Source organism: Rhinatrema bivittatum, chromosome 1 (assembly GCF_901001135.1).
Source record: "Rhinatrema bivittatum chromosome 1, aRhiBiv1.1, whole genome shotgun sequence".
In the NCBI taxonomy this organism is placed as follows: Eukaryota; Metazoa; Chordata; class Amphibia; order Gymnophiona; family Rhinatrematidae; genus Rhinatrema; species Rhinatrema bivittatum.
Genome location: NC_042615.1, coordinates 290095905 through 290111157, shown reverse-complemented (window position 1 = coordinate 290111157; position 15253 = coordinate 290095905). Strand labels below are relative to the sequence as shown.

Sequence of the window (15253 nt, the reverse complement as noted above, 5' to 3'; positions counted from 1 at the left end):
ATGTCTGGACTACGAGGTGGAGCCGTCCAGGGCTTCAGTTGCGGATGTGTTTGGCCTTTTTACAGGCAGGACTGGCTAAAGGGTTGGCTTTAATTCCCTAAGAGTCCAGGTGGCGGCCCTTGGTTGCTTTCGTAAGGTACAGGGCGTTGCCCTGGCATCCCATCCAGATGTGGTTCATTTTTTCTGTGGGGCCAAGCATTTGCATCTCCAGTTCGGAACCCTTTCCCTCATGGAAGTTAAATCTGGTCCTCCGTGCCCTTTTGTAATGCGCCTTTCAAGCCATTGAATGTGAGCGACTGTGAAGTGAGTGACATTGAAAGTGATCTTCCTCCTCGTGGCTATCTCCTCAGCGAGGCGTTGTGGGTCGGAGCTTCAGGCCCCTATGTCTTGAGGGAGCCCTTCCTACGGATTACAGAAGGCAGGAGTCTTCTTGAGGACCGTTCCCTCCTTTCTCCCGAAAGTGGTGTCCTCTTTTCATTTGAATCAGTCTGTGGAAGCTCCCTTCCTTTGCAGACCTGGTTTCTTCTACTCCCGAGTCTAGGATCTAAGGAAGTTGGAACGTTTGAAACGAGGTGCTGTTGCGTTACTTGGAGGTTATGAACAGTTTCCGTCTCTGGACCATCTTTTTGTCATGTGGAGTGGCCCCAGGAAGAGTGAAAAGCTTCAAGGGCCACTATTGCGCGCTGGCTAAAGGAAAGCTATTGTCTTTGCATACCTAGTTCAGGGCCGTCCGATCCTGGTTGTGTCTTCGGGTTCATTCTACTCAATCGCAAGTGCCTCATGGGCAGAATGTCAACAGGTGTCGCCGCAGGAAATTTGCCAGGCGGCTACTTGGAAATCTACACACATGTTTGCCAGGCATTATCGCCTGAATGTCCAGGCCCCAGAGCCTGGTTCTTTTGGGGCTAGTGTGCTCCGAGCGGGACTCTCTCAGTCCCATCCCAGTAAGGGAAGCTTTGGTACATCCCAGGAGTCTGGACTGATCCGGGTACGTACAGGGAAAGGAAAATTGGTTCTTACCTGCTAATTTTCGTTCCTGTAATACCATGGATCAGTCCAGACTCCCGCCCATTTCAGTGTTGGAAACAGAGAGTCCGCTCGGTCATTAGTTATTTAATATTCTGCAGATTTTTCAAATGTTTTTACTGTAGGCCCCCCCTTACAGAGTGTGAGTATGGACATGCTTCGTCAGTTACGTTACAAGTTTACATTCCCTCTGCTCTTTCGGGGGGAAGTTGTGTTATAGTGGAAGTTATGGTTTAACCTTTCCGCTTGGGTACAGTGTAGTACTGACAGATTCTAGGTGGTACCTCAGGGTATAGGGCAGAGTCTGTTCAAAACTTCTCTGTCTCCATCTGCTGGAGGGGAGGCAAAACCCGGGAGTCTGGACTGATCCGTGGTACTACAGGAACGAAAATTAGCAGGTAAGAACCAATTTTCCTTTTTAGCTTGATGCAGGCCTCTGCCCGACCACATGGTGCTGAATGGACAGCAGCCCGGGGCTTTCCCTGTTTCTGCCAAGTTTTGCACTGCTCTGAAGCCTTCTTCTTTTCCTGGATACACGTCCCGCACTCGCCGGCCTTCTCACGCTCATTTTGCTGAGCGGTCGGGTGGGGCAACGTGGTGCAGCCTTGCTCACAGCGGGGGCGCGGCAGCAGTGTGGATGTCAGAGAAACCACATGTGGAGGCCACCTTAACTCCCTTTTCTGTGCACTCGCTGTGCTGAAGGGGAGGGAGGGATCCTCCACTAAGAGTCCTAAGACCCAGAGGGCCTCCCGGTCCACGGGGTGGCCCGACCCAAGGTGGGGACCTCTCCCCACTTGCCTCCCCTGCAGCACAGGTTTGTGAGGATGGTACTGAGGAGGGAGAGGTCTGAGTCTAGTATCCCCGAGCGGGTTTCAGAATGCTTTTTTGGGTTTTCTCTGGAATTTGTCCTCCTTAAGCACGAGGCCTTTTTATCATGTCAAGCAGCCAAGCGGGCACCCAAGGAGCCATCTTCGCAACCGTCTGAGAGCTCGGGCGCCCTTACCAGTGCTCTCTAGGAGATTGGACGGGCATCGAGGGTCGCAGAGTGCTTGTCCGGATCGAGACCCTAGGGATCTGTGGGACTCTGACAATCTGATGGAGGCGGGAACGGCCTCTCCGGCTACGAACCCGTGGGGAGACCTCGATGAGGACCAAAGTCCTGAGGAGGGAGGCAAAGATGACCTGGACCTTCCGGAAGCGGTGACGACCCCTGGGTGATGCGCTTATTTAAGAAAGAAGAGTTCTGGCAACTCATTCCTCAGGTCTTGGAGGAATTAGGGGTCAAGCTGACTCAGGTGGATTCTGATGGTGAGGGCATTAACCCCATATGGATGGTTTGCGGGGTTCTCCCAGTGCCTTTCCCATTCCAAAGAAGATTCAGAAGCTCATTAGTCGGGAGTGAGACTCCCCTGAGGTAAGCTTGAAGGTTGGAAGGGCCATGGCGAAGCTGTATCCCTTGTTGGAGGAACAATTAGAATGCCTTAAAACACCTAAGGTCGATGCTGCAGTATCTGCTGCGACCAAGAACACTACGATTCCAGTGACCGGGGCAGCCGCCCTCAAGGATGTCCAGGATCGCAAATTGGAGGTCCAATTGAAGCGCATGTTTGAGGTCTCGGCGCTGAGCCTCCCGGAAGCGATGTGTGCTAGCTTGATGGAGCTTGCTTGCTTATGCTGGATTTAGAGGCCACAGGAGCAGGCGTCTCTGGGAGTTCTGTCCCCCACACAGGCGGCCCGTCTGGAGGCGGGGGTGTAGCAGATGCTACCCATAGTGTACACCACATAAAAAGGGGTGTACACTATGGGTAGGAGTATGGTCTCTGTGGTGGCGGCTCGAGGCCACTTGTGGCTGCGTAATTGGTTTGGCTGTCATGCCCAGAAGGGACTGCATCTTGTGGCTCATGTCAAGGCTTATTCTGTCAGAGCCATAGCAGCTTCAATGGTCCACTTGCAAGCAATTCCCGTGGAGGACATCCTCAAGGCTGCGACGTGGAGTTCTCTCCATACATTCACATTTCATTAATGTCTGGATAGGGATGAGTGACACGATAGTAGGTTCGGCCAGTCTTTCCTTTGGAACCTGTTTGAGGTGTAGAACCCAACTCTCCCAACTTAGGGTCCAGTGGCATAGCCAGAATTGATTTTTTGGGTAGGCACGCAGGTCTGAGACCTACTAGTTGTATTCTTATTGATAAATAATGCCATATACTGCCCCCATAATTGCTTTCTAAGTAGTTTGCAACAGCCATGCATGAAACTTTAAAATATTATACATCATTATTTCAAGCACTTTCCAGCATTATAATTAATCTGTGTTTTTATTTTATATTTATTGCAGTTTATAAGTGCACAAGCATATCATGTAAAAAGCAAACAAAATAATCAGATCCAATAAATCATGTAATAAAACAAAAATTAATGTATTCTCCCAGGACAAGCAGGATGGTAGTCCTCACAGGTGGGTGACATCATCAGATGGAGCCCCATCACGGAACACTTTTGTCAAAGTTTCTAGTACTTTGACTGGCACGCTGAGCATGCCCACAACCACATGACCACATGGGGTCCCCCTTCAATCTCCTTTTTTTCACAGAACAATTTGAAGTTTTCTTCAGTTTTTTTTTTTCCCCACTTCGGAGTCCCCCATCAGGAACCGATTCCTCTGGCGCGCTTGGTAGGTCTCTTTTCGTGTTGTTGCGATCTTTTCCCGAGTGTCTACCTGCTGGTGGCCAATGGCCACTGAGCGCACACCGCCTTTTTTCTATGGCAACTGTTTTTCGGAAGTGCACTGCGTGTCCGCGGACTATGTCCATAATGGAACCACATGATGTTTGTGTCCTGTGTCTTGGGCCTTCCCACGACGTCTGTCGGTGTCCCAGCTGTGCTCAGATGACCCTCAAAGGCCGACACGCCTACCTGGACAAGATGGAGCACTTGTTTGATTCCAAGCAATCTGCTCCATCGACTCCTATGGCAGGTATGTCTGGTAGCGAGGATCAGTCTGACACGGGACCTTCGCCCTTGGCGCCCCACCGTGATGACAAGGGGCAGGAGATCACCCCTAAATGGCATCGGAGCATTCAGAAGCTTCGGGATTGTCATCCTCTGCGCCGAAGAAGGACCGGGCCGAGCACTGTGGGAAATACCAACATCGGCACCGACATGCTTCACCGACCGGTGTTGGAACCAACATCGAGCAGCATCGGCCTCGGCCAAACCCCCTCCGAAGAAACCACGAGGAGAGGAGGCCCTTCCCTCCTCCAAGCCCAGGAGTCCAAGGCATTCCCCACCGATATCTGTGCCTGGTATAGAGCCTCCATGGATCCCCATGGAGGCTCCGATGACGCCTAGCCTGCCTGCCTCCTCCTGGGTCGGTACTTTCTGCACCCACATTTAGAGAGGAGTTGGACCATGTGGTACAACAGGTAGTGCTAAATGCCCTTCAGGGCCTCCAGCAGCCACTGAAACTGGTTCCCATACCGGCATCGGAACGGGCATTCTCCATGTTTTCGCCCCTGCTGGAAAGGTTGGACATGCTGCTCGGTGCCCTACTGATGCAGTCTGTACTGGGGAGCCCACTAGCCTTCCCCTGTCTCGATCCCAATTCCGGGATCCTTGGAGGAGGAGGAAGCAGCGCCACTCCCATCCCCATGGGCGGTGCCACCGATGCCGGATCCCGTTCTGGGGCCCTCAGGCCTCCCAGTGCCCTGGTTTCCACCTGCGCCCCATACTTTGGATTCTGACCTCCCTCCTCGACCCGGACAATTCAGTGGTGAGTATGAAGCCCCTTACAACTTGTGGGAAGATGCCTCTTCCGACTACTACTCTGAGGCCTCAGAGGACATTCTGTCGGAACTTTCTCCCCCGGACAAGAGACGGCGCTCGCCTCCCGAAGACTCATCCTTCTCAGGCTTTGTGCAGGCAACAGCGGAAACCATTCCCTTTCAGCTTTTGACTGAAGAGGACGCCTGCCACAAGATGTTGGAGGTCCTCCAATTTGTGGATGACCCTAAGGAGGTGATGGCCATCCCCGTACATGAGGTCCTTTTAGACCTCCTCTAACGGCTCTGGGAACACCCAGGTTCTATGGCCCCAGTCAGTAGGAAGACTGACGCTACCTACCTGGTGCAACATGCCTTAGGCTTCCAACAGAGCCAGTTTCCTCACCAATCAGTGGTGGTAGAATCAGCCCAGAAGAAAGCCAAGAGGGCCCAGCCACACTCCTCTGCACCTCCGGGGAAAGACCACAGAGCCTTAGATGCTCTAGGTCGAAAAGTTTTCCAGGGATCCATGCTTATTGCTCACATAGTGAAATACCAGTTATATATGACCCAATGCAATCGTAACCTCTGGAAATACATCCAGGAGTTTGTCAAGAACCTGCCTCAACAATTTTAGGAAGGCCTAGAATTCATCCTCCAAAAATGATTGGAAGCTGGGAAACACGAGATGAGAGTGGCCTATGACGTTTTTGAGACAACGTCAAGAGTCTCAGCGGCAGGCATTAATGCCTGTCTGAAAGCCTCTGACCTTTGCCCGGAGGTTCAAGACAAACTGGCTGACCTCCCCTGTACAGGAGAAAACTTGTTTGGGGAAAAAATCCGGGATGCAGTGGCCCAACTCAGGGACCACCATGAGACCTTATGTCAGTTGTCTACTACCATCTCTGACCCCTCTTCGGCGACCCTCAGGGCGCCATGTAGGGATTCCAGGAAACAGTTTTACCGGCAACAGAAGTACTATCCTCTGGCCTCCCGTGCTCGTCCAGCTTGGGCTATCCAATGAGGTCACCCTCGCCAACAAAGAGCGCCTAGGGCTCAGCCAGACCCCCAGCCAAGTCCTGCTTGGCTTTTGACTGCACAGAGAGAGCATACACCTAACCTCTTTGCCCGTACTATCTGACCCACCTGAGGGGGGGGGTCGTCTTCCTATTCGTGAACAACTGGTCCCCAGTCACCACCGACCGATGGGTATTGTCCATCGTAGAACAAGGATACCGCCTGAACCTTCTCAGGGTTCCTCCAGACTCCCCACCCTCTCTAGCGTGGAGCCTCGTAGAACACGCACCGACCCTTGAGTTAGAACTCTCGGCCCTGCTACAGTCTAGAGCTGTGGAATCGGTTCCCTGGGCTCAGTGTGGCCAGGGGTTCTACTTGGTATTTAATCATTCCAAAGAGAACAGACGGCCTTGTCCCATCCTCGATCTTCAGGCCTTAAACAAATTCCTCCGAAGAGAGCAGTTCAAAATGGTATCCTTGGGCACCTTACTTCTGCTTCTTCATCAAGGGGACTGGCTCTGCTCTCTCGATCTACAGGACGCCTATGCGCACATTGCCATCTTTCCACCTCATCGCAAGTATCTGCACTTCGTAGTAGGCCACCGGCACTTCCAATACAGGGTTCTCCCCTTTGGACTAGCCTTCACACCCTGGGTCTTCACACAGTGCCTGGCAGTGGTGGGAGCACATTTGTGCCGGAACGGGGTGCATGTGCTCCCATATTTATTTATTTATTTGTTTGTTTGTTTGTTTTTATATACGATGTTTGATTTTACATATCACAACGGTTTACAGACAACTGAGTGGTGCAGGAAACCAGGCTTTTCCTTTTGTCTAATACAGGGAAAGTTTATAACAGCTAACAGATAAGAGTTAAACTAAATGTCATTTGTCACCAGGGTTTACGAACAGCTGAGTAGTGCAGGGAGCCATGCGTTCCCTCTTGTTTAATACAGAGAACATTTATAACAGCTTAAAGGTAAAATGTTAAACAAGTGGTCAAGGTGTAATTATATATTACAAATTAACATGTATGATTGCTTGATGGTTAAACAAAACAAGGTATGTATATTATGTTTCAATTCAGTATATAGGGAGTTGAGGGGGTGTAGGCTCGGGGAATTCTCATGTTTGTTGCAGCATGACAGCTGGATCTGGATGATTGGCTCATCAAGAGTTCTTCAAAAGTGGGAGACTCCTCCAATCACTGGGGTTCCTTGTAAACTACCTGAAATCCCAGTGACTCAAACTTCATTGGGGCGGATCTGGACACCACGGTAGCCAAGGCGTTCCTTCCCAGTGAACGCATAGCCATCCTGGCCGTTGCCGACAGACTGCCTCGGCCCGCCTGCTCCTAAAGCTGCTGGATCATATGGCATCAGTGCACATCATCCCAGTGGCCCGCCTGGCCATAAGGGTCACACAATGGACCCTGCGGTCCCAATGGCACCAAGCTTCTGAAGAACTCTCCACACTGATCCAGATAACCAAACCACTCCAGCTCTCCCTCGCCTGGTGCACGCAGGAATCCAACCTCAGCAAGGGACTTTCTTTTCAGCCCCCTGCTGCTCAGGTGATCCTGATCACGGATGCCTCCAACCTAGGCTGGGGGGCCCATGTCAATGGCTTCCACACACGAGGTGTGGTCAAAGCCTGAGGCGAGATGCCAGATAAACTTCCTGGAACTCTGAGCAATGCAGTATGCACTCTACGCATTCTAGGACTGCCTGTCCAACAGGGTCGTCTTGATCCTGACGAACAACCAAATGGCCATGTGGTACGTGAACAAACAGGGGGGCACATGCTCTTACCTCCTCTGCCAAGAGGTGGCGCAGATTTGGGCCTGGGCCCTGTCACGTTCCATGCTCCTATGGGCCATCTACCTGGCAAGGACCGAGAATGTGGTGGCAGACCGCCTCAGTCGAACTTTCCACCCACGAGTGAGTCCTAGACCCCTCGGTGGTGGACATGATCTTCCGCTAGTGGGCTCAACTGGACATAGATCTCTTCACATTCTCGCAGAACCACAAGGTGCACCGCTTCTGCTCCCTGTTGAAGGAAGGACAGAGACCAGCCGTGGATGCCTTCACCCATTCCTGGAATGCGGGTCTCCTGTATGCTTATCCTCCGATTCCGCTAATAAGTAAGACTCTCGTGAAGCTCCAACAGGACCGAGGGTCCATGATCCTCATAGCCCCGTATTGGCCACGTCAGGTTTGGTTTCCGATACTCCGTGACCTGTCTGTCCAGTAGCCCATTCACCTGGGCACATTGCCCAACCTCATCACGCAGGATCATGGCAGTCTATGCCATCCGAAACTCCAATCGTTCACTCTCACGGCCTGAATATTGAAAGGCTAGTACTGCGGTCTCTTAACCTTTTGGACAATGTCTCGCAAGTCCTTGTAGCTTCGCTTAAGCCTTCCACGCAGAAGTCCTACCAAGCAAAGTGGAGGAGATTCTAGTCCTGGTGCATGGAGGAGGGTCTTGAACCCTTCATTTGCCCCACACCTAGGCTTTTGGACTACCTCTGGCGCCTTTCGGAGTCTGGACTTCAGACTACCTCAATCCATCAATCCATCAGCGCATAAATCCGCGGAATGGGCGACACTCCGGTCTCGGTGCAGCCCTTAGTGGGGCACTTCACGAGAGGCTTATTTCAACTGAAGCCTCCACTATGTTCCCCTGTTGTCGCCTGGGACCACAGCATAGTGCTGGAGTGGCTCATGTGGCCTCCTGAGCCCCTGCACCTTGAAGCACCTCACCTGGAAGATCTTCTTCCTAGTGGTGGTTACTTCTGCTCGCAGAGTCAGTGAGCTGCAGGCCCTAGACATCTATCCACCTTACATGAGGTTCCTCGCAACAGGGTGGTGCTGCGCACTCACCCTAAATTCCTGTCTAAGGTGGTGACTGACTTTCACCTGAATCAGTCCATTGTCTTGCCCACCCTTTTCCCGAGGCCAGACTCACATCCAGGTGAGCGGGCTGTACATACCTTGGACTGCAAACATGCTCTCAACTTTTATTTAGAGGGCACCACAGCCCTCAGGTAGTCCAATCAACTGTTTGTCTCCTTTGACAAAAAATAGACTTGGAGTTGCGGTGGGCAAGCATACCTTGTCCAATTGGTTGGCGGACTGTATTGCTTTCTGCTACCAGCAAGCAGACCTTCCGCTCAGGGGCCGAGTGAAACGCACTCAGTAAGGGCCATGGCAGTGTCAGTGGCACACTTCCGGGCAGTCCTCATTGCCGACATCTGTAAGGCCACAATGTGGAGTCCCGTCCACACATTCGCAGCCCATTACTGTCTGGACAAGGATGGTCGACAAGACAGTGTCTTTGGCCAGTCTGTCCTCGTTAACCTATATCCATTATGAAAACCCAACTCTTCCTACCTAGGGCCCACTATGAGATTCACACTGCCCCCATTGTTTCCAACAGCACCCTTGTGCCTGTTTCCCAATGTGTTCCGGGGGCAGCTTGCAGGTTGGTATTCACCCAGCTGTGAGGTCTACCATGCTTCTTCTCCTGGGAGAAAGCAGAGTTGCTTACCTGTAACAGGTGTTCTTATTTTGCTTGTTTACCCAGGATGGTATAGAATCAAACAACAAAAACTAACTTGGAGAATGAGCGAATGCCTATAAGTGGTCAAGCTTCTGTATCTAGTAGAGATATATCCTTAGCAATGTAGACTAGAATAACTAGAAAGACTGAATGGACCAATTAGTTGTTCCCTGAACGTATCGAGATCAAGCCAGACTCCTGGGTTTTGCCTCCCTTCCAGCAGATGGAGACAGAGAAAGTTTTACTGACACTGTAACATAACCTGGTGTGCCCACCTGCAATCGGTCAGTATTTCTCTGTTTCCAGTCTGAAGGAAATTAAAGAAAAAAAAAAAGAGGTTTAGGAAAGTATTCCATTTATTTTTGTGGTCCTAAAGAAGGTCAGCGCCTCTTGTCCGATTCTGGATTTAAAAAAGGTGAATCTGGTGCTCAAGTTACCCCATTTTCGGAAGGAAATGCTGAGGTCGGTGATTGCTGCAGTGCGCATGGGGGAGTTTTTGGCTTCGCTAGATTTGACCGAGGCCTATCTCCACATTCCTATTCATCCGGACCATCAAAGGTTACTCAGGTTTATGATCTTCGGAAATCATTTTCAGTTTTGCACCCTGCCCTTTGGATTGGTACAGCACCGAGGACTTTTACAAAGGTGATGGAGGTGGTAGCTGCAGCTCTTCGGCAAGAGGGTGTCCTGGTCCACCCGTATTTGGACAACTGGGTGAGTGAAGTCGGAGGACCTCTGTCATCAGTCCATGGCAGTAGTTTTGCAGTGCTTACAGTCCCTTAGCTGGTTTGTGAATTTCCCAAAGAGCCAGCTGGTGCCATCTCGAGTTCCTGGGAGCATGCTTCGACACCAGGCTTGGAAAAGTTTCTCTCGCAGAGGAGTGGATTGTCAAGATCCAGGGACAGATTGGAAGATTGCTAAGCAATCCAACTCCCACAGTCTGGGATTATCTGCAGATTCTTGGGTCTATGGCTTCCACTTTGGAATTGGTCCCTTGGGCCTTTGCTCATATGCTGCTTTTTCAGTCGGCCTTGCTGTCCAGGTAGAATCCTGATCGGAGCAATTTCATCTACCACTGCCTCTTACGGAGTGCACCAAGGCGAGTCTGGATTGGTGGCTGTGTCAGGACAGTTTGAACCATGGGATGCCCTTGGAGGTTCCGAACTGGATCTTGGTCACAACTGACGCCAGCCTCTCCGGTTAGGAGGCTGTGTGTCAGGCTCAAGTGGTGCAGGGACTATGGTCTCTGGTGGAGAAGTCTTGGTCTGAGACGAGAGCAGTGCATCTGGCATTACAGGCCTTCTTTCCTCTTGTTCAGGGCAAGCCAATGAGAGTATTATCAGGCAATGCGACGATGATGGCTTACATCAACTGGCAGGGCAGTACCAAGAGTCGGGAGGTGGCGCAGGAGGCATAGGAGTTAGACAACTGGGCAGAGCTCCATCTGGAGATTCTGGCAGCTTCCCCACATAGCGGGGTTAGACAATGTCCAGGCAGATTTCCTTAGTTGCCAGCAGTTGGATCCTGGGGAGTGAGACTTGTCGGAGGAGGCCATGCTCCTGATTCGTCGCAGGTGGGGAGCACCATGAATGGACCTCAAGGCAACATGCAACAATGCCAAGGCTCCGAGATTCTTCAGCCAAAGGAGAGAGAACGGGGCAGAAGGGGTCGATGCCTTGATCCTCCCGTGGCCACAAGGAATTCTTCTATATGTGTTTCCACCGTGGCCGCTGGTAGGCAAAATCTTGCAAAGAATAGAGCTTCATCCGGGGCACTGGAATGGCCTTGCCAGCCATGGTTCGTGAATGTAGTCAATCTCGCAGTGGACCACCTGCTCCGTCTGGCTCACATTCCAAATCTGCTCCACCAGGGTCCTATATTTTTGGATAAAGTGGCCCGCTTCTTTCTCGCAACTTGGCTTTTGAGAGGAGGCGCCTAAAAGATAACAACATCCTCTGGATAACCCTTACCACTCTGTTCCAAGCAAGAAAGAGTCCACTTCCCTAGCTTATGAGCGGGTGTGGAAGGTATTTGAGATTTGGTGCAGGGAGCATACTGTAGATCCCTTTCGGGCTTCGATGGCCCACATGGGTTTTGCAGCAAGGATTGGCAAAGGGTTTGGTTTTCAACTCATTAAGGGTCCAGGTGGCCGCCTTGGGGTGCCTTAGGGGGAAGAGGCATGGTGTGTCTCTGGCTGCGCATCCGGATGTGGTATGTTTTTTACAAGGGGTCAAACATTTGAGTTCCCCGGTGCAGAAAGCTTGTCCTCTGTGGCGCATAAACTTGGTTCTTAAAGCTTTGCGTGGGGCACTGTTCGAACCACTGCACAGGGCAACAGAGAAGGATCTTACTTTAAAAGTTGTTTTTCTGGTGGCAATTTGTTCAGCTAGGTGGATTTCTGAGCTACAGGTCCTGTCATGTAGAGAACCTTTCCTCAGGTTTTCAGATTATGGTGTCTCTTTGCATACAGTGCCTTCTTTCCTTCCAAGGTTGTTTCCTCTTTTCACTTGAACTAGACAGTAGAGTTACTGGCCTTTTTGAATTTGGATAGGACAGTTGCATTGAATAAGAAGTTAAGGTGTTGTTGCGTCCTTCGGTCTCAGACTGCTTCGACCTCTGTGCCTCACCTTTCTTCCTGCTCTCTCCACTAGCCTTGGGAAGATGGCTGCCACCACGTCTTCATGCCGCTCTCTCCAGCGTCCCCGGAATGGCAATGGCAAGGCTATCCGCCATGTTTCTCCTGAGGTCCTCCTAGGGTGCGCACGCCCACGCCACCCACGTCTTTATCCACGTCACGGCGGGAACCTCGAAAGCGTCCCCCTCGAGTGATGTCACACCATCTGGGTATTTAGCCTGCCCTTCGTTGCTAACAATTCGAGTTAGCAAGGATTGGATATGCCTCCGTCTAAGCTACTCTGCCGCTTCTGTGCTGCCGCTGGAAGCTCTCTCTGCCCTTCGGGATATTTCATCTAACATGGGTAGGTACCCGCTCCTCGGGGGCCCTTTGCTTTCTTTCAGGTGCCTATCTGGGATACCAGGTACTCGCTCCTCGAGGGCCTGCTCTCCCTGCCTTGGTGCCTGCAATCCAACTACATCTGCCTGCTGGGATCTCCAACAATACAGCTACCAACTTAGTGAGTAATCTAACCTTTGTCAGTCTGTCTCATCTAGCGCTCAGCACTGAGAACCTGCATCCGGAACTCCCTATACTACCATGTGCTGCTAACATCTACCATTGTGAGACGGGTCTCCTCTGCTTCTACTGGATCTGGACTGCTTCTACTGGATCACCTCACTACTGCTACCTCTGGTGGTATCATCCAGCTGTATAATAAAAGACAAATCTTCTGTGTGTGTCTCGAGTCTGGCCTAGTACTGTGGTTCCTCACGGGGCTCCTCCCCGTGGGAATGGCCATCACCGCAGTACCCAAGAATCCACTCCAACACCTCAAAACCATAATAGGTGTCTCGATGTGAGGTATCTGGAAGTCACTAACAGTTTTAGAATTTCTGATCATCTTTTTGTTCTTTGGAGTGGTGCAAAGAAGGGGCAAAAAGCTTCAAAAGCGACCATAGCATGATGGCTGAAAGAGGCCATGGTTTTGGCATACATTTGTATAGCCGTTTGGTACCTCAGGGTCTGAGAGCTCACTCGACACAGTCGCAAGCAGCATCCTGGGCTGAATGTCAGTTAGTGTTGCCACAAGAGATTTGTAGGGCAGCTACTTGGAAATCTTTGCACATTTTGTCCAGGCACCAGAGTCTAGCAGTTTTGGAGAGAGTTTACTTCGAGCAGGATTCTCCCAGTCCCACCCAGTTTAGGGAAGCTTTGGTACATCCCAGGTGTCTGGACTGATCTGGGTACATACAGGGAAAGGAAAATTGGTTCTTACATGCTAATATTTGTTCCTGTAGTACCACAGATCAATCCAGAGACCCGCCCGGGTTTGGAGAGTCCGCTCGATTTGTGCTGTTGACATTATATTCTGAAGTATTTTCAATTGGATTTCTGGCTCAGGTGATGGTTGAGTTTTGGTATTATTTCCCATTTTAGCTTGGGTACAGGTCAATACTGATGGACTGCAGGTGGCACATCAGGTTGTTACGGTGCCAATAAAACTTTTTCTGCCTCCATCTGCTGGAAGGGAGGCAAAACCCAGGAATCTGGACTGATCTGTGGTAGTACAGGAACGAAAATTAGCAGATAAGAACCAATTTTCCTTTATCTGCTATTTACTATGTTAAAAGGGAGTCTCAATATATTTACACTTTCTTGGTATATAAACTGTTCCCTATTTGTAAAATCTCCATCCTAGAATCCATTCAATTGTTCTTACTAATATTTACACTTTACTCAGAACCTCTAGCTGATCAGGTTTCAGCATAACAATGCAACAGTTTGCTTGATTTGGTAAGGATGAGAAAGACTAAAAAGAAGGAACTTCTATAAATGTTAAGCACTATCATCTCATCAAGAGTGAAATAAAAATGATAAAAAGTTGATGATTTCATGAATTATTTAAAACTAATTGCTTCCACTAGTGCTGTAGTGTATTTTAACAATATGATCTGAAAGATTCATATTTCTTCATTGTCAGGTGGAACCTGGGGATGACTTGGAAAGCGATCGATTCTTGATCACAGTTGAAGCAGAAAAATTCACAGAATATAGTTCTCATGACAAACTTGAGAAAAAAGAATTGCCTAAAACAAAAAGAAGTGGTTTGAAGCCTTTTGGCCACCCTCGCCTGCAACTGTCTGTTGGCTTGAAAAGAAAATCTACTGTACGGTTCTTTTTCTGTCTTTTTCTAGTTATGTCTTCCTCTGTGTAATTTGTTAAGCCTTTCTTATGAGGTACATAAATACATATGCTCTTTAAGGCACTGAGATCAAATATGTTTAAGATCAATGAAGTGAGTACATTGCTGAAATTAAAAATACTTTCTTAGGGAGAATCTATATCACTAGAGCAGTATTTTCTCTGTGGACAAGCATCACAAAGCACCATTCAAGATTGGTAACGTCATCCTACTGCAGCAATTCGGTCTTGTATTCTCTCTTAGCCCTCAGAAACTTCTGAAGTTTTTTCTGGAGGTGTACAGGAGTTGTTGCGTTAACGTTGCTGTGAGCTTCTTAATCAGTTTAATTTTGTCCGCTTTGCAAATGGTCACAAATGGTCATCCACATAAAAAGAAGAAATGATCTGCATCAATATAAGAAAACCATCAAAAAAGACATCCAAATAATGTAGGCATCAGGTTCATTCTTGGGAAAAAAAAGTCCTTTCAAATCATGCAAAAAAAGTCACCATAAAATGGCCTCAGCGGAACAGCACAACTGGTGCTTTCGCTGTTTGAGCCCAGATCATGATAGCACAACATGCGGCCCCCTATGGCAGAATGTTCCCAAAGGCACTCATTTATTGAGACACAAAGCTCAACTATGAGCTTAAAAGCTCAACAGAACGCAATAAATCAAAACATTACAAAAAGAGGGAAAGATCCCTTTCCTGGTCATACTCAGATCAGTCCAGACTCCTAGGGTTTTGCCTCCTTGCCAGCAGATAGAGACAGAGAAAGTTTCACTGACACTAAATAACCCAGTGTGCCACCTGCAGTCACTCAGTATGTCTCTGTCTCTAGCAGATGGTAGATGGTGCAAAACCTGCATTTCAGCAGTCAGGAAACTATCCTCCCAGGGGGTTTTTGGGTCCTTCCCTGTCTGGTCAAGGTGGATGAGCTGGGGGTGGTGACCCTTTTGTATGCTTGCTCCTTCCGTGGGGTGTAAATCTGGTGGTCCAGATTCCTCCCCTTCACGAGGTTGCTGAGGCAGCTACAGGCTCAGGGCAGCTGTTTTCTTTTAGTTGGTCCCTTTTTTAATTTGGA

General features: G+C 49.8%; 1 protein-coding gene across 1 annotated transcript in view; it reads left to right on the top strand.

Moving 5' to 3' along the window:
• Nucleotides 1-15253, top strand: part of LOC115094954 (protein ZGRF1-like) — a 50145-nt gene that overhangs the window by 22914 nt on the left and 11978 nt on the right. The window contains exons 4-5 of the mRNA XM_029608075.1: nucleotides 4797-5058; nucleotides 13967-14152. Of these exons, the coding sequence (XP_029463935.1) occupies nucleotides 4797-5058; nucleotides 13967-14152 (448 nt within the window). The remainder of the gene's footprint in view (nucleotides 1-4796; nucleotides 5059-13966; nucleotides 14153-15253) is intronic.